The 26,918-nt window shown below is 48.5% G+C and overlaps 1 protein-coding gene across 2 annotated transcripts; it reads left to right on the forward strand.

Moving 5' to 3' along the window:
• The first annotated feature begins 3,254 nt into the window (after positions 1-3,254).
• Positions 3,255-24,260, forward strand: C2CD4C (C2 calcium dependent domain containing 4C). 2 transcript variants are annotated; one of them, XM_084826243.1, is made up of 2 exons: positions 3,255-3,383; positions 18,299-24,260. In XM_084826243.1, exon 2 carries the CDS (start codon positions 18,373-18,375, stop codon positions 19,696-19,698), a length of 1,326 nt encoding a protein of 441 aa, XP_084682369.1. In that variant the 5' UTR covers positions 3,255-3,383; positions 18,299-18,372; the 3' UTR covers positions 19,699-24,260. The 2 variants fall into 2 exon arrangements, with proteins under 2 accessions (XP_084682369.1, XP_084682370.1); XM_084826244.1 differs by lacking the exon at positions 3,255-3,383 and adding an exon at positions 4,469-4,508.
• The last annotated feature ends 2,658 nt before the right edge of the window (positions 24,261-26,918 follow it).

The raw sequence follows: 26,918 nt of genomic DNA on the forward strand, positions 1-26,918 counted from the left end.
CTTCCCACACTTCATTTCATTTTCAATAGTGGCCACCTTCCCTCTCTCCCCCACAATGCCCCAGAATGATGCTAGGTATGGGACATTGTGGGGGATGTAAAAAGGGGGCCAGGCTGCCCACACAGTGGCAGAGCACCCCCCCCCCCAGGTCTTAGGAAAGGAGAAAGAAGCTGTGCAACACCCCCTGCCAATGGGGAGCCCTCCCTGTGAGAATGTTAGAGATGGCTTGTTCTGCCACTGTGTGGGCAGCCTGGCCCCCATTTTACATCTCCCATGCCTAGCATCCTTCTGGGGCATTGCAGGGGAAGAGAGGGAAAGTGGCCACCATAGAAAATGAATTGAAGTGTGGGAAGCCAAGGGGGCTGCTGGCGGCCTGAGAGACAATTGTACAGGTAGAGCTTACCATTGGCAGGAGAAGCACAGAGGGCTGGATTAGTCCTGTTGGCTGGATGTTCTGCACCCCTTATATAAATGAAGAGAATGAGCTGTAGCCAACCCGGAATGCTCAGTGCTCTCCAAAGCCCAGAATTTGGTTTAAAAAGCCAAACGATGGAAGATTCTGAATGTATCGATTACCTTTGGGAAAGGAGACCACCAGGTCATTCAAAACCCTGAAAGCAGAGGAGAGATTGAGATTGGGAAGAAGCTGCAAGGAGTTGAAATTTTATCCTCCATAGCTGTAAAAGTCTGCAGGTCTTCTTAACTCACCTATGTGCTGATTCCTGGTGTGGGCAGGGAACATATAGAGATGTGAGCTGTCCCTGGGGGTAGAAATGACCAGTTACAGCATGGATCCAACAATCATACCTTAGTAAAACTGTTTGGAGACATGTGGTTGGGGAGGTTTCGATGCCATCTGTTCTACAAAATATGTATGTACAGTATTTATTTATTGTTCCCCTGAGAACAGGATCCTTGTATCTCTCCAGAAATGGCTCGATAAAAGATATGTTCCACCAGTGTTGTATAGATATGCAGCAGGGGTGGACAACTGGCAGCCCTCAGGCTAATTTTGAAACGCTTCAGCAAGTGGCCATGGAACTTTGACAAGTGTGATTTTTTTCGCCCACTGGGTGAAGAGGAAGAGGGAGGGGGTGAGAGAAGCAGGTCTCAAACAAGCAAGGGGGGTGGCATAAAGGAAGAGAGAGAAAGGGGTTGGGAGAGAGAAGGGGTGGCAGAGAGAGAGAGAGAGAGAGAGAGAGAGAGAAAGGGGTGGAAGGAAGGGAGAGAAAGAAGGGGTGGCAGAAAGAACAAAGAAAGAGAGAAGGGGCAGGAGAAAGATAGAGAGAAAGGGGATGCCAGAGAGGGGGGGTTGCAGAAAGAAAAAAAGGCAGACAGAAAGAACAAGTGGCAAAAAGAAAGGGCGGATGGCAGACATGCAGAGAGAAGGGGTGGCAGAAAGAGAGCAGGGCTGGTAGAAAGAGAGAGAGAAAAAATGGGGTGGCAGAAAGGGAATGAGAGAGAGAGAGAGAGAAGGGGTGGCAGAAAGAGAGTGGCCCTGCCCCCTTTTGGCTCTACCCCTGTTCATTGCTGGCATGCATCCCCCAACAGATTGAGCAAAAAAAGAATGCACTTTGCACACGAGCAGAGGCTTCACTTTATGACATCACCAAGAGCCAACCTCTTGAAATCCAAAAGCAGGTATCTGGGGCTGAGTACCCCACATGAGACTCTGTTCCAAATGCCACAAGGCTTGGCTGGATGAGTGCCAAGTGTATGTGTGTGGATGCACTAGCGATGGGCAAATTTACCCCAAGTGAAATTGTTATTTCCTCAGAAAGGAACCAGTTCATCCATCTAATCTTGGATGAAGGTTCTCCTTTCATTTGAGATCTCATTCTGTGTAAGTGCATTTTTACACCTGCACATTATCCAATTGCATCTTCGGAGCTGCAGTTTAGAATCACATCATGCGGCATGACATCATGCGCCTCCACGCCATGTACCCCTTCCTGATTGGTCATTTCCATGTGGCCTTTCTATGTAATCCTTACTCACCATCACTTCATATAGCATCCTTACTCACTTCATATAGCATTTGCTATATGAAGGAGAGAGATACAGATCAGTATATGGAGCTGTGTATACAACCTACGTGGCTGTTTCTTTGAACACAATTGGTTTGTGGAAAGAGTTCAAATGCTAAAGAGCTAAAATGACATCATAATATTTCCTCCAGAAAGAAAAGGCTTCCATCTGTCAGGGATACTCTGACTTGGATTCCTGCACTGAACAGGGGGTTGGACTCGATGGTCTTGTAGGCCCCTTCCAACCCTGCTATTCTAGTATTCTAGGATTCTATAATCAACCAACTCGGCGCATGCACAGAAATGCCACAGTTTGGACTGCACATGTGCCAAAGCTCATGCTCCATTCAGAAATCAGCAACAAATTCATAAGATCCAAGATGGCTCCAAAGGTGAGCACCACGAATGCACGAGTTTCGGCCAAAATTACAAAATCTGGCAGCATCGCTACCATGCACCTGTTACCTGGGGGAACATTTCATTATGGGAACAAGAGACAAAGGCTGGTCCTATATATATATATATATATATATATATATATATATATATATTTACTACATTTCTATATTTCCAATTGCCAGAGCTCTCTGGGTGGTTCACAAAAATTGCAGCCAACCCTCCCAAATATGAGACAGATCAAACGTCATGTAAAACCCTCAAAAGAATTAAAACAGACGGAGGATAAAACCAAAGTTAAAAGAAACAGTGCAAGAATATCCAGGACATCCGACACATTCTTCTCTCTCTCTCTCTCTCTCTCTCTTTTAATTTGAGGGTCTCTCTGGAAAGATTTTTTTTTTAAAGAGACATCCGGGGGGTGGGGGGGGGTGGACAAGGACCCAACAGAAGCAGAGGGAGTTAAGCAGTTCTGTCTTCTGTCAATTGCTAGGTTTATTGTGTGGAGGGTGAATGAGGGGAAAAAAGAGCAACAGAAGAATTAACTGCTGCTGCTGCTGGTGGGGAGAATGAGAGAAAGGTGGAAATAAAACAAAAGAGTTCATCCAGATTAAGTAGGGTCTGTTACACATCAACGGCTTTTCTCTTCTCATTGTGGCACAACAGAGCTGAATGGTGGCACATATGTGTGTGGAGCTGTGCATGTGTGTGTGTGTGTGTGGGGGTGAATTGATGACAAAAGGTGGCTGGGTCCTCTCTTAGGAGAAATACGGCATCATTGCAGAGGGCTTGTAATGGGAAGGTTTCTCCTGGTGCTTGCGATGAATGAATAGTGCTAACTGAACTGGTATAAAAAGCGAACGCAGGTTTCTTGGGCACCGCATTTCCAGCCAAAGAGAAGCTTGGCAGGATCCCACCCTGGTCCAAGACATTCTCCTGGGCAGAGTTTTGAGCTTACAGGTGGGTAGAGTGTTATTTTTTCTTTACTTTATCCCCCCCTCCTCCCACCCGTACCTGGAAAAGGAGGGGGAACAGGATATAACTCCCCTCTTTTTGGCCCTTCCCCAAAATGTTTCCCAGGGTTAGGAATCTTTGCAATACAGGCTTGGAAAAATAGCATTGGGAAATTGGATGTCAAGAAACCCGTTGGAAAGGCTGACCCATTTAGGCATGCCAGATGGTAAGAAGAGGTAGCTGGCAAAGTTAACTGAGGCTTCATTTTGAGCTGGGGATGGGGTAGGGGCACAGTTTTGAAACTTAGAATATACCAAGTCCCAAGGGAGAGGAGAGTACCCTGAAGCATGTCAAGAGTGTAGTGAGCAATTTCAGTTACCCCTCCAATGCAGAGCTTGGATTCTGTATGGGGGGTGGGTTGCTCCAGCAACTTGTATCCAAGAGGAAAAGTGCCCCCCCCCAGAGGAAAGTGGGTCGGGAGGAAAGCGAATGAACAAACACTGCAAACTTTTGTGCCAATTCCCAAAAAAGAGAAGCTGCATCCACATGAGAATTGGGAGTCACGAGGTATGTGTGTGTGTTTGAGAGAAAACCTGTCCAAATATTTGACAACGGGGAAAATCTGAGCCAGACACAACCCAAGAAGCTGTTGACGAAGCTAGGGGTTACCCTCTGGACTTTCTAGCGAGTCTGTTCAGAGTTTTGCCATGCATAGACAGAGGGGAAAAAAGCCCACTGAGATTAGGGGGCAGGAGGGGGTCTGTCTTGTAGGCTCAACTGAGCCCCCTCGCACTTTGTGCTGTTGTTGCTGTTGCTAAATTAACCACTGGGTTGAACCCCCTGGTGCATATATCCGCCGTACAGTGTTGGAAAGCATTTGGGCGATTGCAGAAAGGAAACGTAATGCACCTAAAACGTTTGCTGATGAAATGTCGGATTGTTTGTTTTAAAAACCCCAAGATAAACAGGTGGTACAGCTGTGCGATGTTCAATTTGGGGACCTGGGAAACTCGCCACTGTTGGACCACCTTTTTTCTGGCTGTCCTATGGGGCTGACCTTTATGGGGTCTGTCTGTCCCACCCAGGATGCAGGGATCATCTTTCGAGGTCTGCCTTTTGACAGCGAGATAGGTGAGTTCCACCTGGATGGAAGGGTCTTTCCCTTCTGACCTTTGGGGTTTTCTTCCCTTCTTCCCTATTTCAAATCCCATATGTCTACTCCCCAGGGGGTCGCTGTGTCTATGACAGAAACAAACTCTTGCTTAAAACGAATGCATGGCATGGTGTCCTCGATCCACTCATTGATATACCCAAGAGCGAGCCTTAGGAGTGGATTGGGTCTTGACATTCATGCCTCCCACATCATCTGAAATGCTCCCGCACCTGAGATGAAGTCAGTGATACACCAGCTGAGCTTCTGTAGGAATCAGAGGTGTATCCTTGGTGATTTGGGCAGGGGGTAAAGTTTCAAAGCTATGCCAGCTCCCTTACACTGGATCAGACATATAGTCTAGTGGGCAGTGACTGTCCAAGTTCTTGCGGGCAGAGAGGGGTCTTTTCCAGGCTTGCTATCCTGAGATTATTTTCAAAGAAACCTCTCTCAACCCTTCTCCAAGCTCCAGATGTTGTACTACAATGCTTATCAACCTTGACCCCAACTGGCCATATTGGCTGGAGCTTGGAAGAAACATAGCCCAATGATATCCATTTCAATGGAGCCTTCTTCAAGCTGGCACTCTACAGATGTGTTGGACTACAATTCCCATCATGTCTGACTATTGCCCATGAGGGCCGGTGGGAGTTGGAGTCTGACAACATCTGTTTGAATCAAAGATTGGACGTGGGACCTTCCACATACCAAAGAGTTGCACAGCTGCAATGCTACGCTCCCTCCCCACATGAATATATTCTGCCCCATACATTGGTGGCTCACTGCCCTGCTAAGCTCCGTATTGTCTGTACCATGGCAAGGCAACCTGGTGCCTTCCAGAGGTTTTGGATTACAACTCCCATCAGACCCCACCAGCCTGGCCAATGGTCAGGGATAAGGCATGCTGTAGTCCAGCTCATATGGATGCTGCTTTATGCTGACCCATTGACTGCTCTCTGAGGTCTGCAGGACCAGAAGCCATTCCCAGACTTGCTCCCAGACATTTAGCTGGAGATCCTGGGGATCGAACCATAAATCTCCATAACACAGTACAGAGATCCGTAATAGAGAGCGTGTGCACTTCATCGAGGTAGATTGCAATCTCCTAAAAGCGGGCACCTGTCTATTAGTGCTGTTCTTATATTTCTAATTCCCCCTTATCTTCTGTAAAAAGTAACTTATGCACTGAATATGTCTGAGCCCATATGTTATATCAAAATAACACCCCAACCTGGTGCCTTCCAGATCTTTCAGACCATAATTCCCAGCATCCCTGACTATTGGCCATGCTGGCTGTGGCTGATGGGAGCTGCAGTCCAACCCATCTGGACGGCACGGGGCTTGGGGAAGGCCGACACCACTTTCTTTTTCTTTTCTGTTGCCCTTGTTAAGCCTTTGCCTCAGCCAAATCCCTGAGTCATATTCTGCGGTCAGACTTCTCTTTCAGTTCATGATTAAACTGTTCTTTGTTCCTGGCTGTTCTGACGAGACAGACCGTCAGGCCTGCTTTGCGGGGCTTTTCCTGGGTCCCTCATTGTTTCTCTCGCTGCTGGCTTCCCCTTACCTGTGGCCCACAGGCAGGACCATGTCTGTCTTGAGGCTGAACTAAAAGCACAGCTACGCTTGTTGCAAACCTCACCTTCAGCCGGGGATGAGAGAACATCTCCTGTTCTGCTGCTTTCCCTCGTTTGCTCAGGAACATAGGAAGCTGCCTTTTAGCTCAGGCCATCGAGTTCAGTATTGTCTACACTGACTAGCAACATTTCAGTCAGGGGTCTATTTCCCAGCCCTATCTGGAGATGCTGCCAGGGACCTTCTACATGCCGAGCAGGGGCTCTTTCACTTAGCTGCAGTCCATCCCCTAAAGCTAAAGCAAGACTCTAGTCCTCATGGTTCTGAATAAAGGGCTGATTTAAATAATGACAAAGGAAGCTGCCTTATAGTGAGTCAGACTATTTGGCCATCTAGATCAGTATTACCTGCACTGACTGGCAACAGCTCTTCACAGTCTCCTGGCCATACCTGGTGATGCCAGGGCTTGATTTGTAGATCTTCTGTATAAAGCAGGTGCTCAAGCACTGAGCAATGTTCTTTCTCCTCCACTGCTCCGGGGTTTCCAGTTTAATTTGGAGAATATTTACTCGAATTTGAGCATGCCCCCCTTATTTTGCCACAGCGTTTGGTCCCTTCACATTGCTCCCCCCCCCCATTATCAATGCTCAAGTGCACATTGAGAAAACACTGCAAAAAGACAATCTCAATGGGATGGCATGTGTCATTGCGGCACTATTCTTTTGGTGTGTTGTTTTACTGCTGCTGCAGGCTGGTAAAACACCACACCAATCTCGATGTGTGATTTCAGTAATAGTCTCTTGGTGCAGCATTTTACTGCTGTTCTCCCCCTGCACACCTATAAAACAGTGCACAAAAAGAAGCTTGATGCAATACTAGGTAACGATCACATCAAGGTGTGTGTGTGTGTGTGTGTGTGTGTGTGCAGCATTCATTTTGGCAGCATTTGTAAGTTGACCTGTGCTGGCCGGGGATGATGTGAGTTGTAGTCCAAGACATTTGGAGCATGCTGGGTTAGGTGGAATCTGCCTTGAAGAGTCAATTCCTGTTGGAAATCCGAACTCCGTGGAGACTTTTGGAAGCATTCCTCATCTAAGTCTGGCCAAGCCATTGGAAAATGAGGGGAAGAAGAACTGGTCCATTCCTGTGGTCCTAACTTCCCCTTGTATCAGATACAGATGCCTGGAGTTCATCTTGTGTTTTCCCTCCTGGGTCTGAAAGGACATTCCACACATTTTGCATTGTCCCTAGCCTCAAACTTCCAGTGCCAGCTCAGAGCATCGAAAGGTGAAAAGGGATCTTGAGAGCAGGTCACAACACTGGAAGCCGTGGCTGGTGTTTACACCAAAATGTCACGGACATGTTCCCTGAGAGGGAACATCTGCAGAATTTCAAGGGAGGAACCAGAGTTTTGATGGGATCAGCAAAATCTATCTGGGCTTTCTCTCTCTCTCTCTCTCTCTCTTTCCTGGGGCAAAAATTTGAGGAGCGCGATTTGGGCTGAATCGAGCTGGTTCCCCCTGTGGCGAAACATGCGCAGAATTTTGGAGGCACCCCAAGGTGTCTTGCTCACAGCCTGAGATTGCTGCAGTGATCGCTGCATTTGGAATGCAAGCTTGTTCTCTCGTGGGTCCAACCCCGCCCCCTCCACACACACACACTCACACCACAAGTTGAAATATCCATCCTTTCCCCCTCATACTCTCTTGTTTTGCGGGCTTAGCACAGCTTGTTTGGAGGGGCGTCTGCATATTTGACAAACAGCTGCAGTGTGGGGCATTGATTTTGCCCCCACCCAAAGGCTGCAAGGGATCAGGAACACGGGGAGAAAAACGATGCTTCGAAGGAAGCCACTGGCTTCCGGAGAGGGCCAACGGCATCGCTGTGGGACGCAGTTGTCACAGTAAAAAAAAGAAGTTAAGCCAGGTGAGTGTTTACCGCTTTTGTAAAGGCGATGTTGGGTTTCCCCTGATTCTAACAAGCCACTGGGTAGTGAGACTTTAGCTCATAGCCTGGGGTTCATTGCCTGCAATGTGAGGTGGAGTGGCTTGCATCTAAAGGGAAATTAGCCCTTTTGCTGGCCCTGGAAGTTCTTTCTTCTGCAGAGCCGGAGGGGGCCAGAGGGAAGCTCACTAGCTGATACAAAGCAGAGCGGCATGTCTGTGCTGGAAGAGGCTCTTGGCTTCTCGCTCAAGACCAGCCTTCTCCAACCTGGCGCCCTCCAGATATGTCAGACTACAGCTCCCATCACCCCTGGGCAGCATGGGGATGATGGGAATTGTAGTCCGGCACATCTGGAGGGCGCCAGGCTGGGGAAGGATGGGTTACTAGGTTTACAAGACAGAGAGCAATGAATATGTATCGCTGTGTGTGCTTTTATGCTAGGGGATGGAGTAAATGTGTCTGTGTATGCGCGCATGTGTGCGCACAATCTGCAAACTTTTAAGGACAAGTTATTCAGCATCAGTGGTGGAGGATGCATTCATCTCCTCCTCCTCCTCCTCCTCCTCTTCTTCTCCCTCCCCTTCTCCTTCCCCCTCCCTCTTCTCTTTCTTCTTCTCTCCTCCTCCTCCTCCTCCTCCTTCTCTTCTCCTTGTCTTCTCTCTCCTCATCTCCTCCTCCTCCTTTTCTATTTTTTCTTCTCCTCTCCTCCTCCTCCTCTAATTTTTCTTCTTTCTCTTCTCTTCTCCTCCTCCTCCTCTCCTCCTCCTCTTCTTCTTTTCTCCTCCTCCTCTCCTCCTCCTCCTCCTCCTCCTCTTCTCTTTCTTCTCCTCTCCTCCTCCTCCTCTTCTAATTCTTCTTCTTTCTCTTCTCCTCCTCCTCCTCTCCTCCTCCTCTTCTTCTTTTCTCCTCCTCTCCTCCTCCTCCTCTTCTCTTTCTTCTTCTCTCCTCCTCCTCCTCTTCTCCTCCTTCTTCCCTCCTCCTCCTCCTCCTCTTCTTCTTCTTCTCCTTCTATTCTCCTTCTCTTCTCTCCCTCCCTCTCCTTCTCTCCTCCTCCTCTCCTTCTCCTCCTCCTCTCCTCCTCCTCCTCTCCTCCTCCTCCTTTCATTCTTCTTCTCTCCTCCTCCTCCTCCTCTTCTCCCTCCCCTTCTCCTTCCCCTTCCCCTTCCCTCTTCTCTTTCTTCTTCTCTCCTCCTCCTCCTTCTCTTCTCCTTGTCTTCTCCTCTCTCCTCATCTCCTCCTCCTCCTCTTCTCTTTTTTCTTCTCCTCTCCTCCTCTTCTAATTCTTCTTCTCTTCTCTTCTCCTCCTCCTCCTCCTCTCCTCCTCTTCTTCTTTTCTCCTCCTCTCCTCCTCCTCCTCCTCCTCTCCTCCTTCTTCCCTCCTCCTCCTCCTCCTCTTCTTCTCCTTCTTCTCTCCTTCTCTTCTCTCTCTCCCTCTCCTTCTCTCCTCCTCCTCTCCTTCCCCTTCTCCTCCTCCTCTCCTCCTCCTCCTCCTTTCATTCTTCTTCTCTCCTCCTCCTACTCTTCTTCTTTTCTCCTCCTCTCCTCCTCCTCCTCTCCTCCTCTTCTTCTTCTTTTCTCCTCCTCCTCCTCTTCTCTTTCTTCTTCTCTCCTCCTCCTCTTCTCCTCCTTCTTCCCTCCTCCTCCTCCTCTTCTTCTTCTTCTCCTTCTTTTCTCCTTCTCTTCTCTCTCTCCCTCTCCTTCTCTCCTCCTCCTCTCCTCCTCCTCCTCTCCTCCTCCTCCTTTCATTCTTCTTCTCTCCTCCTCCTCCTCTTCTTCTTTTCTCCTCCTCTCCTTCTCCTCCTCCTCTTCTCTTTCTTCTCCTCTCCTCCTCCTCCTCTTCTAATTCTTCTTCTCTTCTCTCCTCCTCCTCCTCCTCTCCTCCTCCTCCTCCTCTTCTTCTTTTCTCCTCCTCTCCTTCTCCTCTTCCTCTTCTCTTTCTTCTTCTCTCCTCCTCCTCTTCTCCTCCTTCTTCCCTCCTCCTCCTCCTCCTCCTCCTCCTCTTCTTCTTCTCCTTCTTTTCTCCTTCTCTTTTCTCTCTCCCTCTCCTTCTCTCCTCCTCCTCTCCTTCTCCTCCTCCTCTCCTCCTCCTCCTTTCATTCTTCTTCTCTCCTCCTCCTCCTCCTCCTCCTCCTCTTCTTCTCCCTCCCCTTCTCCTTCCCCTTCCCCTTCCCCTTCCCTCTTCTCTTTCTTCTTCTCTTCTCCTTGTCTTCTCCTCTCTCCCCATCTCCTCCTCCTCCTCCTCCTTTTCTCTTTTTTCTTCTCCTCTCCTCCTCCTCCTCTAATTCTTCTTCTCTTCTCTCCTCCTCCTCCTCCTCCTCCTCTCCTCCTCCTCTTCTTCTTTTCTCCTCCTCTCCTTCTCCTCCTCCTCTTCTCTTTCTTCTTCTCTCCTCCTCCTCTTCTCTCCTTCTTCCCTCCTCCTCCTCCTCTTCTTCTTCTCCTTCTTTTCTCCTTCTCTTCTCTCTCTCCCTCTCCTTCTCTCCTCCTCCTCCCCTTCTCCTCCTCCTCCTTTAATTCTCCTTCTCTCCTCCTGCTCCTCCTCCTCTTCTTCTTTTCTCCTCCTCTCCTTCTCCTTCTCCTCCTCCTCCTCCTCTTCTCTTTCTTCTCTTCTCCTCTCCTCCTCCTCCTCTTCTAATTCTTCTTCTCTTCTCTTCTCTTCTCCTCCTCCTCCTCTCCACCTCCTCCTCCTCTTCTTCTTTCTCCTCCTCTCCTTCTCCTCCTCCTCTTCTCTTTCTTCTTCTCTCCTCCTCCTCCTCTTCTCCTCCTTCTTCCCTCCTCCTCCTCTTCTTCTTCTTCTCCTTCTTTTCTCCTTCTCTTCTCTCTCTCCCTCTCCTTCTCTCCTCCTCCTTTCATTCTTCTTCTCTCCTCCTCCTCCTCCTCTTATTCTTTTTTCCTCCTCCTCCTCCTCCTTCTCTACTCCTTGTCTTCTCCTCTCTCCTCATCTCCTCCTCCTTTTCTCTTTTTTCTTCTCCTCTCCTCCTCCTCCTCCTCTTCCTCATCTAATTCTTCTTCTCTTCTCTTCTCCTCCTCCTCTCCTCCTCTTCTTTTCTCCTCCTCTCCTCCTCCTCTTCTCTTTCTTCTTCTCTCCTCCTCCTCCTCTTTTTTCCTCCTCCTCCTTCTCTTCTCCTTGTCTCCTCCTCTCTCCTCATCTCCTCCTCCTCCTCATTTTCTCTTTTTTCTTCTCCTCTCCTCCTCCTCTTCTTTTCTCCTCCTCTCCTTCTCCTCCTCCTCTTCTCTTTCTTCTTCTCTCCTCCTCCTCCTCTTCTCCTCCTTCTTCCCTCCTCCTCCTCCTCCTCCTCTTCTTCTTCTTCTCCTTCTTTTCTCCTTCTCTCATCCTCCTCTCCTTCTCTCATCCTCCTCTCCTTCTCCTCCTCCTCTCCTCCTCCTCCTTTCATTCTTCTTCTCTCCTCCTCCTCCTCCTCCTCCTCCTCTTCTTTTTTCCTCCTCCTCCTCCTCCTCCTCCTCCACTACAGTTTCTTTCACAGGGAGAGGGAGAATTTTGGAGAATTTTCTCCTTTGGGAGGGGGACAGGGCTTCCACATGCCTTTCTAAGTTTAGTAGGTGGCTGAAGGATTTTTCTGTTGTTGTTGTTGCTGCTGCTGTTGTTTTACTTGGAACATCCCCCCACACTCAAAAGCACAAGAGGTTTCTCCAGCTCAGTAGCACTTCCTGAACTCCCATGAGACCATGTATCTTCACCCTCTCCAGTGGGCATTCAGGAAGAATGCCTGGGTTGCAGAAACGTCTTTGCAAAAAACAAAGAACAATTCTGGAGCTTTAGAAAAATGCTGATCTTGCTTGCTCTCTGTTGCTGCAAGGAAGAGCAGAATTATTCTAAAGCTCTAAAATCCCTGATTTCTCGTGCTTTGCAAGGAAGCTTCTACAGCCCCAGAGACCTTCCTGAATGCCTATTGGAGACGGCGAGGTCACATGGTCTCCTGGGAGTTCAGAAAGAGCTGCCAGGCTGGAAAAGAGTCCTAGGCTCCTGCAAGTCCGGGGGGGGGGGGAACAAAGTAAAAAAACTAAAAAAATAAAAAGAAGACCCCCTCAGCCAACTGCCACACTTAAAAAGTAAGCTGAAATCCTGTCCTCCTCACAAGGAGAGAGTTATTCAAAATTCTCATCTCCCCTAGCCTCTTTCATCAGAGTTTTCATTTCACCCCCCACAAAATGCCCAAAATGGAAGAATTGAAATTTTCAGCACAGCACTATTATTATTGTTACCATCATAATTTTGTTTTATTATAATTTATATTATTTTCTATTATTATTTTTATTATTAGTTGGTGTACATGGTTTTCTCCCCTGCTTTTATTTTAACAACAACCCTGCAAGGTAGGTTAGGCTGAGAGAGGCTGACTGGCCCAGACTCACCCAGTGAGCTTCATGGCTGGCTAGAGGTTTGAACCTGGGTCTCCCCAGCCCTAGTCCAACATCACACCACAGGGACTTTCAGTATCCAGCAGGATACATGTAGAAAGGAAGACCCTTATCTGGGTCAAATCCCTGGGCTTCAATGTGCATTCCGCACATGGCGACACACTGCACATTCTGCTTAGGGATGTCAGAGAATTCCGCCACGGATCTCGGTGAGGCCGAATACCAGTGCATTCAGCCTCCCGAAATCCATGGCGAAATGAAGCCCCCCACCCCCCCACCCCGCAAAAGGCACGTGAAACGGGACACCTACCTGCTGCCGTTCACATTGACTTGTGAATGGTGGCCGCATCCGCGGCCACCATTCGCTTCATCACTATAGCCATGATAGGCTATATAAATACTTACGTAGCCTATCATGGCTAACGCAGGGATGCCATTTGCATCCCTGCGGAAGCTGTGATAGGCTGCGTAAGTATTTACATAGCCTGTCATGGCAAAAAAAAAGGAACGCAAATGGCGGCCACCGTAGCTACCGCCATTTGCGTTTGCTGTTTGTTTGGTTGGTTTTTTTGCCATGATAGGCTACGTAAATTTTTATGTAGCCTATCACGGCAAAATACAGGGACACAAATGGTGGTGGCTACAGCAGCCTCCATTTGCGTCACTGCAGGCTGCCCAGCGACCAGATGTTCGGCTGTGGGCAGCCCCGGCCAGCGGCTCTGCAGAATCTCTGCGGAGCGGAGCCATCCGGAGAGAATTTCGGGGAGAGGGACGGAGTACCTCCCCACCACCGCGAATGTCACCCTTCAAAAAGGTAAGTGACTTTTGTACATCCCTAGTTCTGCTTACCATCCTCCTCTGGTTCTGAGGATTTCATCCCAGAAACCAGAGCCAAGCTCTAATTCCCCCCAGTGCCACTGGAAATTGGGCAAGGCCCCTTTAAACATAGGCGGGATGTCCCAACGGAAACAGCCTTACCTACCTAGGGATGTACGAAAGGTACTTACCTTTCATGGATTATGTTTATGGTTGGGGGGGAGGCGTTCCGTCCCTCCCCCCGGAATCCTCGCCAGGGGGGGAGGTGCTCCGTTCCTCCCCCCCCCTGGAATCCTGGCCGGCCGGCTGTGCTCCGCAGGGATTCTGCGGAGCCGCCAGCCGGCTCCGCCAGCAGCCAGACATCCGGCTGCTGGCTAGCAGGGACGCAAATGGCGGCGGCTGTAGCTGCCGCCGTTTGCGTCCCTGCAGTCAGCCATGATAGGCTACATAAATGTTTACATAGCCTATCATGGCTGACTAAAAAAAAAACGCGCATACACAAATGGCGGCGGCCACGGCCACCGCCACTTGCGTTCCTTATTTTGGCACGTCTTAGTCTACGTAAACTCTTACATAGACTAAGACGGCGAAAATAAGGGGAACGCAAATAGCGTAGACGCTACGCTATTTGCGTTCCCCTTATTTTCACCGTCTTAGTCTACATAAATGTTTACGTAGACTAAGACATGCCAAAATAAGGAACGCAAATGGCGGTGGCCGTGGCCGCCGCCATTTGCATACATGCGTTGTTGTTTTTTTTTAAGTCAGCCGTGATAGGCTACGTAAACATTTACGTAGCCTATCATGTTTTTTTTAAAAAAACCTAGCCGTGATAGGCTATGTAAATCTTTATGTACCCCTATCACGTTTTTTTTTTTTATTTAACTGGAAATGGCAGTGGCGGCAGCCGGTCGGAAGACCGGCCGCTGCCGCCGCAGCCACCACCAGAGCCGCCGCCACCAGGAAGATCCGCCCAAGGTAAGTCTCATCCCGGGGGGGCAGGGGGGGCAGGCCGTTCTGCCACTGATTTCGGGGGGCCAAATGCACTGGCATTCGGCCTCCCCGAGATCCGTGGCGGAATTTTCGTACATCCCTATACCTACCTAAATTGAGCTGCAGCCTATTTAAAGCCTTGGCAAATTCCAGCTCACCACTGAAACAACATCTGCCTGATGCCAGAGCTCTCTTTGGAGCTGTCCAACGTCCTGCACATATCAGAGCTCCTGGCTGAACCCTTGCTTGGTCTTTGCCTAGAAGAGGCTACATTACAGCAGCCTCCCTGAACCTGGCGCCCTCTGGATGTTTTGGACCACAACTCCCAGGAACACTGAGCATTGGATATGCTGGGAGTTGAAGTCCAACGGGGGCATGCTCGGCCCAGGAATTTGTTTTCAGTACCAGCTTGGAGCTTGCATGGAAAAACTTTTCCCCACATGAATCTACTCCTGTTTCTCCTCTGCAGGTTGTCTTGATCGAAGGATTATAACTTAGGAGGGTAGAAAGTTGCTGCTTCTGCTACTGCTATTATTAAACTGTCAGAAAGAAGCCCTTTCTGACCACCTGCAAATCACCCTGAGTAGAATCCAGTTTACATTTTGCCTGCCCTGGTAAAGACAATACAGGTCTAGGATCTCCTGTACAGTTAAAGTGGAGGGAGTCATTGAATGTATTTCTTTGTTACATTGATGGGAACCAGCGTGGTGTAGTGGCTAGAGTGCTGGACTGGGAGCTGGGAGATCTGGGTTTGAGTCCTCACTTGGCCATGGAAGCTCACTTGGTGACTTTGGGCCAGTCACAGGCTCTCAGCCCAGCCTACCTCACAGGGTTGTTGTCGTGAAGATAAAATGGAGAGGAGGAGGATCATGTAAGCTGCCCTGGGTTCCTTGCAGGCGGAAAAAATATGGGATATTAATGCAATAAAAAAATACATAAATAAATAAAATCCTGCCTTTCCTCCAGGGAGCCCACAGCAGCACACATGGCCCTCCTCGACTCCCTTTTATCTTCATGACAACCCTGTGAGGTAGGTTAGGCTAAGAGCCTTGGACTGGCCCTCGGTTAACCAGTGAGTTTCAGGGCTGAGTGGGGGACTAGAACTCAGGTCTCCTATTAAAATTAAGAAGATGTGTGGCTGAAATTGGGCAGGGAAGATTTGGGTAGATAGGTAGAAAGATTGATGGAATGGTAAAGGAGTTCCCAGGCCTGAGCCCTCAGCCTAATTAAGTTCCGGTCACACTGGAATCCGAGTGACAAGGAGACAAATGGGGGTAATTTTCCAAATACAGCCAGGAGTTCAGGAGCCCAGAGGTGGTTGGATAACAATAAATGACAACTGATCTCCCCACCGCGCACCTGAACCCGAAGCGGCTGGTTTAGGGTTGCTAGGGGAATTTGGTCCATCCATCCAAATTCCTACATGACATTTTGTGATCTGTACCTCTTGAACGAACGTGCTGATTGGAAGCAGAGAAGGTTGAGAATTTTGTCCATTTTTTTAAAAACATTGTAACGGCTGACTAAAATACATAAATTTCTTCATCAACAGAACAGAAAGAACTTGAGAATAATAACAACAACAACAATAATAATGTGAGAGGAAGTGAAACAGACTGATTTGCTTATTAATTACTTATTTTACTGATTTATTTATCGCAGTCATATACTGCTTTGCATCTAAACAGATTCTGGAGTGGTGAACCATAAAAGATAAAAAGAATAAAACATGATAATAAATGTGTGGGTTTTTTTAAAAAAAAACCAGAATACCAGTAAAAACCGTGGCTGGTCATTCTGAGTGCTTAGCTCCTAAAAGAGGGGTGGACGATTTGTGGTCCTCCAGATGTTTCGCCCCACAACTCCCATCAGCCACAGCTGATGATGAGGGATCATGGGGGTTGTAGGCCAAAACATCTGAGTCCACAAAGTGCCCTCTCCTCCTCCCCACCAAAACACTCCTTCTCTTTAAGAGCTACATGGCAGGTAAGTACATTATGAGCTTGTCCAAGTTGAGAATACCTGTACCTATTTATTATTACATTTATATTCCATCTTTTCCCCTCTTGCAAAGAACCCAGGTGGCTTACCTGGTCCCCCTCCTCTCCATTTTATCCTCACAACCCTGTGAGGTAGCTTAGGCTAAGTGTCAGGGACTGACCCAAATTCACCCAGTGAGCTTTATGGCCGAGGGGGGACTAAAACCCAGATCTCCTGAGCCCCAGTCCAATGCACTAACCACTACACCGTGCTGGCCCTTCACACTGTACCTATTGAATTCGGGTGGTGCAGACAGAGGAGAATTTGGGGGTTCTTTTTGTTTTGTTTTTTAATCAGACATTAGCAAAATGCACCAGTTTCTTCAGAAATGGCACAGAAAGGACTTGGGATTAAAAAACAAAAACAAATGAGAGAGGAAGCAAAACGGACCGATTTGTCTGTCCCGAATTGGAACTTAGCTAGCTGCTGACACATCCCACAGGTTTATGGGATGAGGTGGTGAAGGGTTTATTCTCAACCTTATCTAGATTTCAAGGTCTGTAGCCTGTATTTGCATCAGTCGTTCTGCGATTTCAGAGGAAAATTGGGCAAAAACAGCAACAATAAGAAACCAAAGCTTTTGCTCTTTCTTTTCTTGTTCTTATTTTGCAAAGTGACATGTTCTCTGATTTGACTTGATGCTCTTATATGCCTCTAAGCCACGGCAAGCTCTCAAACAGAATATTCAAAGCCAGCTTGGGTTTGACAAAAAGATATGGTTTCTTTGCATTGCTAGTAGATTTGAGAGTTAAAAGGACTCTCTGTACGATCGATGGAAGGCCCAGTAATCACAACCTCCTTCGCTAATGACTTGGTAGAAGTCCTTTGTTGGCTTTTTTATCCTTGCGTTTTATTTTCATTGTTGTTTGGATACATTTTGTGCACTGCCCTATGATTCAATGAAGGGTGGCATATAAATATTTGGAATAAGGAAATACTTGGCTTATGTATTTATCTGGGGCATTTATATCCCACCCGTTTTCCTCCAAGGACCCCATGGCAGCATACATGATCCCCTTCTCTCCATTTCATCCCCACAACAACCCTGTGAGGTGTGTTAGGGCCGAGTGCCAGCAACTGGCCCAAAGTCACCCACTGAGCTTCATGGCCAAGTGGAGACTAGAACTTGGGTCTCCAAGGTCCCATTCCAATAGTGGAATCACTCCACCCACACTGTCTCTAAGGATGTCTGCTGCTGGGAAATTTGGGTCTTCTTGGGCTCGACAGAGTTCTGTGGCATGTATGACTTGCTTTGCATCTGCCAGCAGAGGTGAAGGCTGTTCCCCGAACTCCAAGAACATTTTCCCACATTTGGGGGGGGGGGAGGTTTGGCAAGTTGCACAAATTTCTGTGCAATTTGCACAAATTATGGCTGAATTTGTGCAAATTATGCAAATTGGCCACAGTTTGCATCATTTGTGCAAATTTGGCCATGCCATGCACAAATTGCTCAGAAAGGTGTGCAAAGTGCAGAACTTTCCCCCCAGGCCCAAATTCTTAGAAAATCTGCAAAAGGGCCTGGCTTGATGTCGTTCAGGTCAGGCACTGAAGCACAAACCCAAACAAAGTCTGAGGGGGTGGGGACGAGCCTAAGAAAGCTCGCCAAGCCCCACCCCACAAACGGATTTCTCCAACATCCCTAACTGGCTCTCAAAGAATAAATTTCTCCCCCCTCATAGTGGCAAATTGGAGGAAATGCCTTATTATCTGTTCTATTATTCTATCTTTTCCCAATTTCATTTTTAGCATTTAGATACATTTTTTGAGAAAAAGTCCACCTAGTATGACTCAGACAGAATAATTTTTTTTCTTTACTTGTCCTAATAAGACATTTCTTGTGGCACTGCCCAATTTTGCCCATGCAGCCCAAAGCTATAGAGTAAATTTTTCGACTTTGCAAATGGATTAAAAACGTGTGACATGTTTTCTCTGATTTTTACTCATCTATGTTTTTTGCATGCTTGTTTTATTGTTGGAACAATAAAAGCTTGATTGATGGATTGAATAAATTTCTCTTGCATTTTGGGAGGTCTTTTTGTCTACCAGGTGCTTGGCCTCTCTCCGACTCCTCTCCCGGGCCCAAGGAGGAACCAGGGACTCAAAATGTGGCTGCTGGAGAAAATACGTGGCTCAGTGGAGAATGGCGGATCCCGAGGGAATGATTCTGGTGACAAGCAATCCAAGGGCCCATTGTACAGCAACGTCTTGACCCCGGATAAGATCCCAGACTTCTTCATCCCGCCCAAGCTTCCGACGGTGCTTCCCGAGGCAGAGGGTGCGGAAGCAAAGGCCAAGCCCAACCTTGGCACCTCAGCCTCGGAGCAGAACCTCTCAGCCCGCAAACCCCAGCGGAGCCCCCGTTTGCCAGTGAAGGCCATCTCCGAGAGCAAGAACCTCTTGAAGGCGGCCAGCCGGCACATCATCCAGATTGAGAGTGCCGATGAGTGGATGTCCGAGGAGGACGTCAGCACCAACGCCGACCCCCAATCGCAGACGGCCATGTCACTGCCGTATGTGCCCAAGGCCCAGACCTCCTATGGCTTCGCCACCCTCATGGAGAGTCCACACACACGCCGCAAGGAATCCCTTTTCCACAGTGAGCACACCAGCCTGTGCCACTCCCAGACCTCCTCGCCCAGCTCTCCACGGAAGTCCACCACAGGAGGGAACAAGACCAACGGGGAGAATGCCCACCTCAACCCCTCGGACATCAGCATGTCCCTCATGAACCCCTACCGCTACTTCAGTGGTGGGGAGAGTGACACCTGTTCCTCAGCCGAGTCGTCCCCATTTGGGTCCCCACTGCTATCCCGGTCAGTGTCCCTGCTCAAGATCTTCAGCCAGGAGAGCCAGTCCAAAGTTATCAAGCTGAAACACTCAGTGGCCCGCAACAGCTCCCTTTCCACTGATGATAGCTCGGCCGACACCAGCCCCAGCTCACAGCGGCGACTGCGCTGCACCACCCCTCCAGCTGGGGGTGCATCCGGGGGCATGGCCGGGGGTGTGCAACAGCAGCCCCTGGCACCCACAGACCCCCTGGAACATCTCCGCAAGGAACACGTCGTCAGCTTGAGCAAAGGGGGCAGCATGCGCCTGGCTGCCGAATACAATCCCTCCAATGCCCGTCTGCGGGTGCGCATCCTCACCGCCGAGGACCTGTATGACAAGCACTGTGATGCGCGGAGCATCAACTGCTGCGTGGCCCTCTACTTGACCCCGGGCAAGCTGCAAAAGCAGCGCAGCACCATCATCAAAAACAGCCGCAACCCCGTCTTCAACGAGGACTTCTTCTTCGACGGCTTGGGCGCTGGCAATGTGAAGAAGATGTCCCTCAAGGTCAAAGTGGTGAACAAAGGCAGCAGCCTCAAACGGGACACCCTGATGGGTGAGAAGGAGCTCCCCCTGTCATCTTTGCTCCCCTTTTTATAAGCTGCTCTTGAATGCTGTCCATGCACGCCTCTCGCATGCACCCCCTGTGCCCCGGATCGTTCCTTTCCCTGCCCTGTAAATAGGAAGGGATCGGAGGGGGCTGATCAGTCCCCCCTGCCCCAAAATGGCTGTGGCATGCATGGGGTGGGAAGGGGGAGGCATCCCAGAACCCTAGCATGAAATCCCAGGGGCTCGTGGTGCGAGCCCCTTTTCTTGGGGGTGCGAGGCAATGCTTGCCCATCGAGGTCGTGGCTGGTACCCCATGTCCCCATTGGATCCCGAGGCCTTAACTAAGAGGTGAGCACATTGCAGGCCAAGATAGAGGCAGCAGCACTGATTCAGGTTAGGGCCTTGTCAAACTGGGGGTGGGGAGAGTATGACTGGGAAGCATTCCTTCAACTGGATTTTCCTAGGAGCAGGAGGCAAATCGGTTTTCTCCATTAAAATGCCATGTTTGATGACACCCAGCAAGGTATTTGCAGGAGGGACGGGGGAGACATTTGACTGGTTCGCATTTGGATAAGACTGACCTCCTTCGCACTGTCCGATCCAATCCGTGAATGGAAACGTAGTTCTCCTTTGGTATTCCCATTTCTCTGATTTTTGTGATAATAGTTCTCCGTTGTTGTTGTTTTTAAAAAATGCTCATGTCAGTGGAAGGCGCTTGCAGAGATGCAGACGTTTATGAACAGGATGTGCTGAATCGCACTGTGTTAGGGGAAATGGCTAGAAAAACGGGCCACGATTCAGCAACGTCACATATGAAAGTGCACAGGCCAGGAGACATTTCAAGTGGGATTGAATCAAAAATGTGCAAATCGATGCAGAAATGGAACGAAACAAACTTCAGTTGAGGAAGAGGAGCAAATGAGAAAAACCTAAATGGACAGATGCGTCCATGCCTAGGTAACAGACAATGCAACAGAAGATGGTGAAAAAGGCCCAATTGTCTTCTGGGATAAGGGATGAGGGGAATGCCCACCCCCGCACACACATGAACATCCTTCCATGACAACCTTGTGCAGATCCAATTTGCATTTGGGCATGGGGATGGAGCAGGCTCAGAGGAGTAATTCAGAATGCCGCCCTAAAAAGCAGCTGTTGCAGAGGCCCAAATGAGATGTTTTACAGTGTTTGGGGCTCGTGCTTGTTCCCACCTCCCTTTGCCCTCACTTTTAGCAGCTTTGAGACAGGCAGAAATCCAACCATTCCAGCCACTCCCAGCAGGAAGACCCAGCAACAGGGAAAGATGGACGTGCAGGATTTGTGCCAGCCGGGCATACCGTCGGGTCACGGAAAGCTTGCGGAGAGGTGAAGGGAAAGACGCCAACAGGGAATCTTCTCTTCAGGGCTAGCAATGAAGAGGGCCCATAATGGTTCCAATGTGCTGGCCTCATGAGCCGTCCTTTCCCCCGCAGCACCCCCAAAACAGCGGAGCCCTCGCAAACCTGTTTTAAATTGCATCGCTCCATTTAGCTCCAGTGTTGCTTACTCTTCAGGGTCTCAAGTAAAGGTCTTGTCGGAGATCCCTTTAATTGGTTTGAACCTGGGAGCATCCGCCTCCAAGTAGGGGTGACCCTTGTCTTCAAAATATAGTAAGATTCTGGTCCTCATGGTTCTGGATGAAAAGTGGGTGACAAATGCAGCAAATGCTAATTTAAACTTTAGGAAGCTGCCTTATAGTGAGTCAGACCCTGGGTCCATCTACTCAGTTTGGAAGTCCAGGATTTCAGAGAGCGTCTTTTCTGGCCTACCCTGGAGGGGATCGAACCTGGGACCTTCTGCCTAGAAAGCAGGGGCTCTGTCACTGAGCTATGGTCTCTTTGCACTCTTTTCTGCAAAGGGATCTATCTGGTAGGCCCTCCCCTCTCTGGCTTTTTTTTTGGCCGATGCTAGAGAAGGACTCTTGCATCACGGAGTGCCATGTCCCCTCCCCAGCTCCATGTTCAACATTGTCCTTTTTGGCTTACTTACTTCTGCTGCTGATCCTTGGGTCAGCTTTGAGGTGAGTGAGTCCCCCCTCCCATTTCTCCCTTCGGCCAAAATGTTGTGATCCTGCTTTGTACAGAAGAAACACCCTTAGAGACTTCCCCAGATGTGGCTTGGCGAGCAAAATCGGCCGATTCTGGGTGGGAGCTTTCAATGTGCGAAATGTTTGAGGGAGTTCACCTCTGACCCAAGAAGTCCAGCTCTTAAATACCCATGCGCAGAAGCTATGTGTGATTGCATAGCCGAGTGGTGGTGGCAGATTTACTCTGTAGATGCACAAACGCTCCCTCTTTTCCCCCTTACAGTTTTGATTGTGCTCTGCCTCTGTGCTGCCAAATGGCCTTTGGGGTGAAAGTCCTAGCAGGCTTTTCACGATGGTCTCATGCGCAGCCATGTGGCCTCAATGCAGAGTGGTGCAGCTGGGTCATTTTAGACCTGGGAATTACTGGCCTTATGGAAGGAGAGGGCCACATGTATTACTCCAGTTGTGAAGCAAACAAGTAGCCATTCTCTTTCCCCCTCCAACCACCATCCCATGCTTTACAACTGCTTCTGCATTCCTTATATGTTAGAATCTTTGCCAACCCTGAATTATAAAAACAAAAATACTCTGAGCATGTGGAGTTTTGCATTTTAAGCTCATTTCAATCATCACACCGTGATGGCTCCAGGGATAAAATGAAGGTTTTGGTTCTGCTCCCTTCACCACTCTCTGGGAGATGGGTGTGTGCTCAGATGTGGGGGCCTTGGATTTCCTCCCCAGTGTCCAAAACAGTTGGGAATCCAAACCGAACAAGTGCGAGTGAAACATCACAGCTTTCTCCTGGCTTAAAACTGTGACAAGCTCAACAAATCCCACCCTGCCTCTGCTTTGTTTGGGGAAATTTTTTGGCCAAGCACATCCAGAGTCCTTGGGAAGGGAAGAACGCAGTGGTTACGCCACATAGGATGAGGTTCATTTGTGCCCGCTGCTTTACTGGCAAGCTTGCAAACCAGAGTCCTGGAACCAAAAAAGCGCATGATTACGCCCTCCAGGGATATCCTGTAAAACGGCAGATTTTTCTACTCTCGCTGAAACCGTTTTGATCCCTGTGGCTTTGACAATTGCCAATGAGACACCTGTATGTGTTTTAAAAGCAACCACAAACTCCTTTCTTTCCACCCACTTTTTCTTTCCACCTCAATTCCACACAGGCCTCTGTGTCTCCGGCAGCCGCCAATTAGAATAAGCAGATGAGCCTGCAGGTTGAATCCACTGCAGAAAGAAAAACGCTGCGCGCACACAGGCAAAATTGAATGCCCGTCTCTGCTCTCCATTTGGGGACTTTAATCCTGCATCTTTTCTCCTCTCTTGGGCTGATGTGCAGCAGACTCAAAATGCTGGACCTTCAAGGGAGGCCAAATGTGGGGTTAATCCTCTCTTCATATGCTCTCTTTTAAAAAAAATATCTTGTTAACAGGGAAGCTAACTGTCTCGATTTTATTTTTACAGCCAGGTTTCGAATGTTTGAAGAAACCCTGTGGTACAGTTGGAGTAATTTTAGACCCTGGACTTTATTGGTTTTACAGGGGCTTTCCTTTAGATGCCCAGGTTGTGAAACACACAATTAACTTTTCTCTCCACCACTGTTCCATGTTTGACAACAGCTTCTGCGTTGCATTAGAGCAGCATGCTGGGAGTTGTAGTCCAACACATTTGGGCTCACCAGCTTGGAGAAGGCTGTGTTAGAGCAAACACACACACCAAGCAATTAAAAACAAACAAACCCGAGCACATGCTGTTTTGCCTTTTAAACTCGCGTAAATCGTAGCGCTGTCATGACCGCAGGAATGAAATGGAGCTTGCTTCTGCCATGATGGTCAACATACTGTCTTGGAAGAAGATCCTTTCTCCTTTTCTTTTTCTGGTAAAAAAAGGATCATCTATTTTTAAAGTTAAGATGATAACACAAGCGTCTGCCAGCCCTGAAGTCTGACCCTAGCTGCACCTCTGAAAAGCCCTACGGTTATAAATTTGTGTGCCTGCCATACAAACAGAAAACCTTTGTGGGTGGGGAAGATGGGGAAGAAACAATATTGTTTTGTATTTGTTTGCTTTATTTATATTGCACTGGAATATCTATCTATCTATCTATCCATCCATCCATCATCTATCTATCTATCATCATCTATCATCATCTATCATCATCTATCTATCTGTCTAATTTTTGCATGTTTTTTTGCTGGAGGTGTTATGAGCAAACTCACCACCCTAATTTATTCTTTGATCCTTTCAAAAAATGAGAAAGTATTTCATTTCTTTTGAGGAGCATGAACCTTTCTTGGCTGTATTTTGATCTGTAAATCTTGGCTGTAAATTGGATGACAGCTACAGAGTTTTGGATGTAAGTTACTGCTATTTGAAGCCTTTTCATTCTCTCTCTCTCTCGTTTCTGTACATCTAGGGTTTCTGTACATCTGGGGATGTCCCCATTGGTTTTGCTTTGTTAAAAAAAGAGAGTGAGTTTCACAAAGCGCATGGAATTTAAAATCCTTTTCAGTATGTCTTCATACCATAGAAATGGAAAGTGTATTCTGTTCTTGACTGTGGATTGATTTATTGGTCTCATTTTGGATCTAACTCATCAGAACATCTGAAGGGCCCTGCTCGATTGGTCCATCTAGTCCAGCATTCTGTTCACACAGTGGCCAATCAGCTGTTAAACAGGAACCCACAAGCAAGGCATGAGTGCAACAGCACCTTCCCACCCATGTTCCCCAGCAACTGGCGTGCATAGGCTCACCGCTTCTGGTACTGGTAGCACACAGCCATCAGGACTAGTGGCCATTGATAGCCTTCTCCTCCAGGAATTTGTCTAACCCCCTTTTAAAGCCATCCAAATTGGTGGCCATCACTAAATCCAGTGGCAGTGAATTCCATATTTTAACCATGTGCTGTGTGGTGAAGTCCTTCCTTTGATCTGCCCTGAATCTCCCACCCGCCAGCTTCATGGGACAGCCCCTCTGGGTTCTAGTATTGTGAGAGAGGGAGAAAAGCATCTCCCTTTCCACGTTCTCCACATCAGGCATGATTTTATCCACCTCTACCATGTCTCCCCTCAGTTGCCTTTTTTCTAAGCTAAATGGTCCCAGTGCAATTCTCAGTTGAGGAGTCACTCCCCAATGCTCGATACCTCACACGCACACCCCGCCTCGGGTCCCACCTTGGTTAAAAATGGGTCAGATCAAGAAATGGCAGGTCGAAATATTTTTGGTTTCAAAAGTGTACGAAGCAGGTACGGGAGTTGTTCCCATGCCTGTTTCACAGCGCAATGCCATACCAGCTGATGGAATGTGCCAAGCTTTTGAAAGAGGGCTACCTCTATCAGGGCAAATTGTCCTGTGTGGCTATTGGCTGATCTGCTGTGACAGCACGGGGTGTTCATCAGCATCCCAACTGCTCTCAGGAGGAAGCATCAGCAACAGAATGCCAACAACGCCAGAGACTGTGCAGGCAGTGAAACGCTGGGCTTGCCTCATATGACACACGGTGGGGGTGGGAGAAGAGAAGGATACCAATTTGGGAACAGAGCAGCCCAGGAAAGGACATTTGGGGAACATAGGGTGGAATCCAACTGTGGCCCTACTTAGAGTAGACCCAATGAAATAAAGGGGACTTAATGGGTGTACTTTAAGTAGAGTTTAATTGGATCCTACCCTATGCTCAGCAATGAATCAACGCTTAGTTGAGCATTTCCTAACCCTGTGCCCTCCAGAGGTGTTGGACTACAAGTCCCATAACCCCCAGGCAGAATGGCCAATAGCCCTGCTGGCTGGAGATTATGGGGGTTGTAGTCCAAGACCTCTGTAGGGTGCCAGGTTGGAGAAGGCTGTCTTAGGTTATTGGGGGGGGGGGCAGGGCGGCAAAGCCATTTTCCTATCTCTGAGTGCACAATTTAAGCATTTTTTTTGTTTTTGAAGTCAAAAGCAGCCAGGGGGAGGGGACTGGATTGGAGAAGGGTGGTTTTACCACCCCCATGTCTTTATGGATCAAAAACATATGTACGTCAAGGGCCGGCATGGTAGGGCACATGGTGAGGGCCCAAAACCTCAGCAGGGGAAAAATTGGCAGCATGCAGGGAGAGGGCAGGATGTATCCACCCATGGTTTCCAGGGGGGTGGAATGACCCCTTAGGACCCCAGACTTCGCCTACACTTGTCAACCATGAAGGAATTTAGATTCCTGCACTGAGCAGGGGGTTGGACTCGATGGTCTTACAGGCCCCTTCCAACCCTGCTATTCTATGATTCTATGACCCTATGAATTTGGTGGTGTGATGAAACATAGCCACAGAAGTGGAGGGGGGGGGGCAAAGGTGATGACCACAATTTCTCCCGTCTCTATGACTGGGCCAGCTGGGGGTGGCCATAAACCACATCTCGCCTTCCTTTCATAGCACAGTGGCCGCCTCATCTACAGGATTAGGGAAGTGCCTCATGCCGTCTTAAAACCGGAGCATCCCAGTGTCCCCCTGACCTCAAGCTGAGGGGTAGGCACTTCCCTGAGGTCTCCTCCACACTTTCTTTATCCACTCTGGTTCTGCAGCAGCATTAATTTCTCACGATCGCCAGCTAATTAGTGCCCTTAACCAGCTCCGTCGCTGCGTTTATTGATGTACATTATCTGTGCTCTGAAATAATGTTTAATTGCGAGATTATAGCGTTTTCTACTTGGCTTCCCCATCTACTCATTCTTCTTTCTCTCTCCCCCCCACCCTTTTAAAAAATGGCATGATTAATGTGAGCTATTAACAACACTTCATTTCTGACTTGCAGCCATCTTGAGTTGTGAATTCACCTCTTTTTACCTCTGCCTGGGGAGTAAGGCCATCATGGATCAGTTCCCAGGAAGGGCAGAATCCAGCCGTTCAAACCTTAGAGCTGAATTCTGCTTTTGGGTCTGTCAGGATTTCCAAACTCCCTCGATACAAGTTCAATGAGAGAGGAGCAGAGAACGAAGCCGGAGAGGTGCAAGAGAATCTCTCCCGTTGCTGCCTTCCTTCTATCTGCGATGTTCAGGCACGCGTGCCAATCCTTATGAAGATGAAAAGGCACCAAGCACACACAATTAAGAGGCATTGTTAGCAGGCTTGGGGCAACCAAGGTTTGCAGAAATACAAAACATATACAGTATATCTATATCTATCTATATATCTCTATCTCTATCTATCATCTATCTATCTATCATCTCA

The sequence above is a fragment of the Heloderma suspectum genome, chromosome Z (genome assembly GCF_057233095.1).
Source record: "Heloderma suspectum isolate Gila_16-S chromosome Z, 16-S_ref, whole genome shotgun sequence".
NCBI lineage: Eukaryota > Metazoa > Chordata > Lepidosauria > Squamata > Helodermatidae > Heloderma > Heloderma suspectum.

Excerpts from the sequence above, each read along its gene's own strand:
- C2CD4C (XM_084826243.1), top strand. The coding sequence starts at position 18,373 with ATGTGGCTGCTGGAGAAAATACGTGGCTCAGTGGAGAATGGCGGATCC.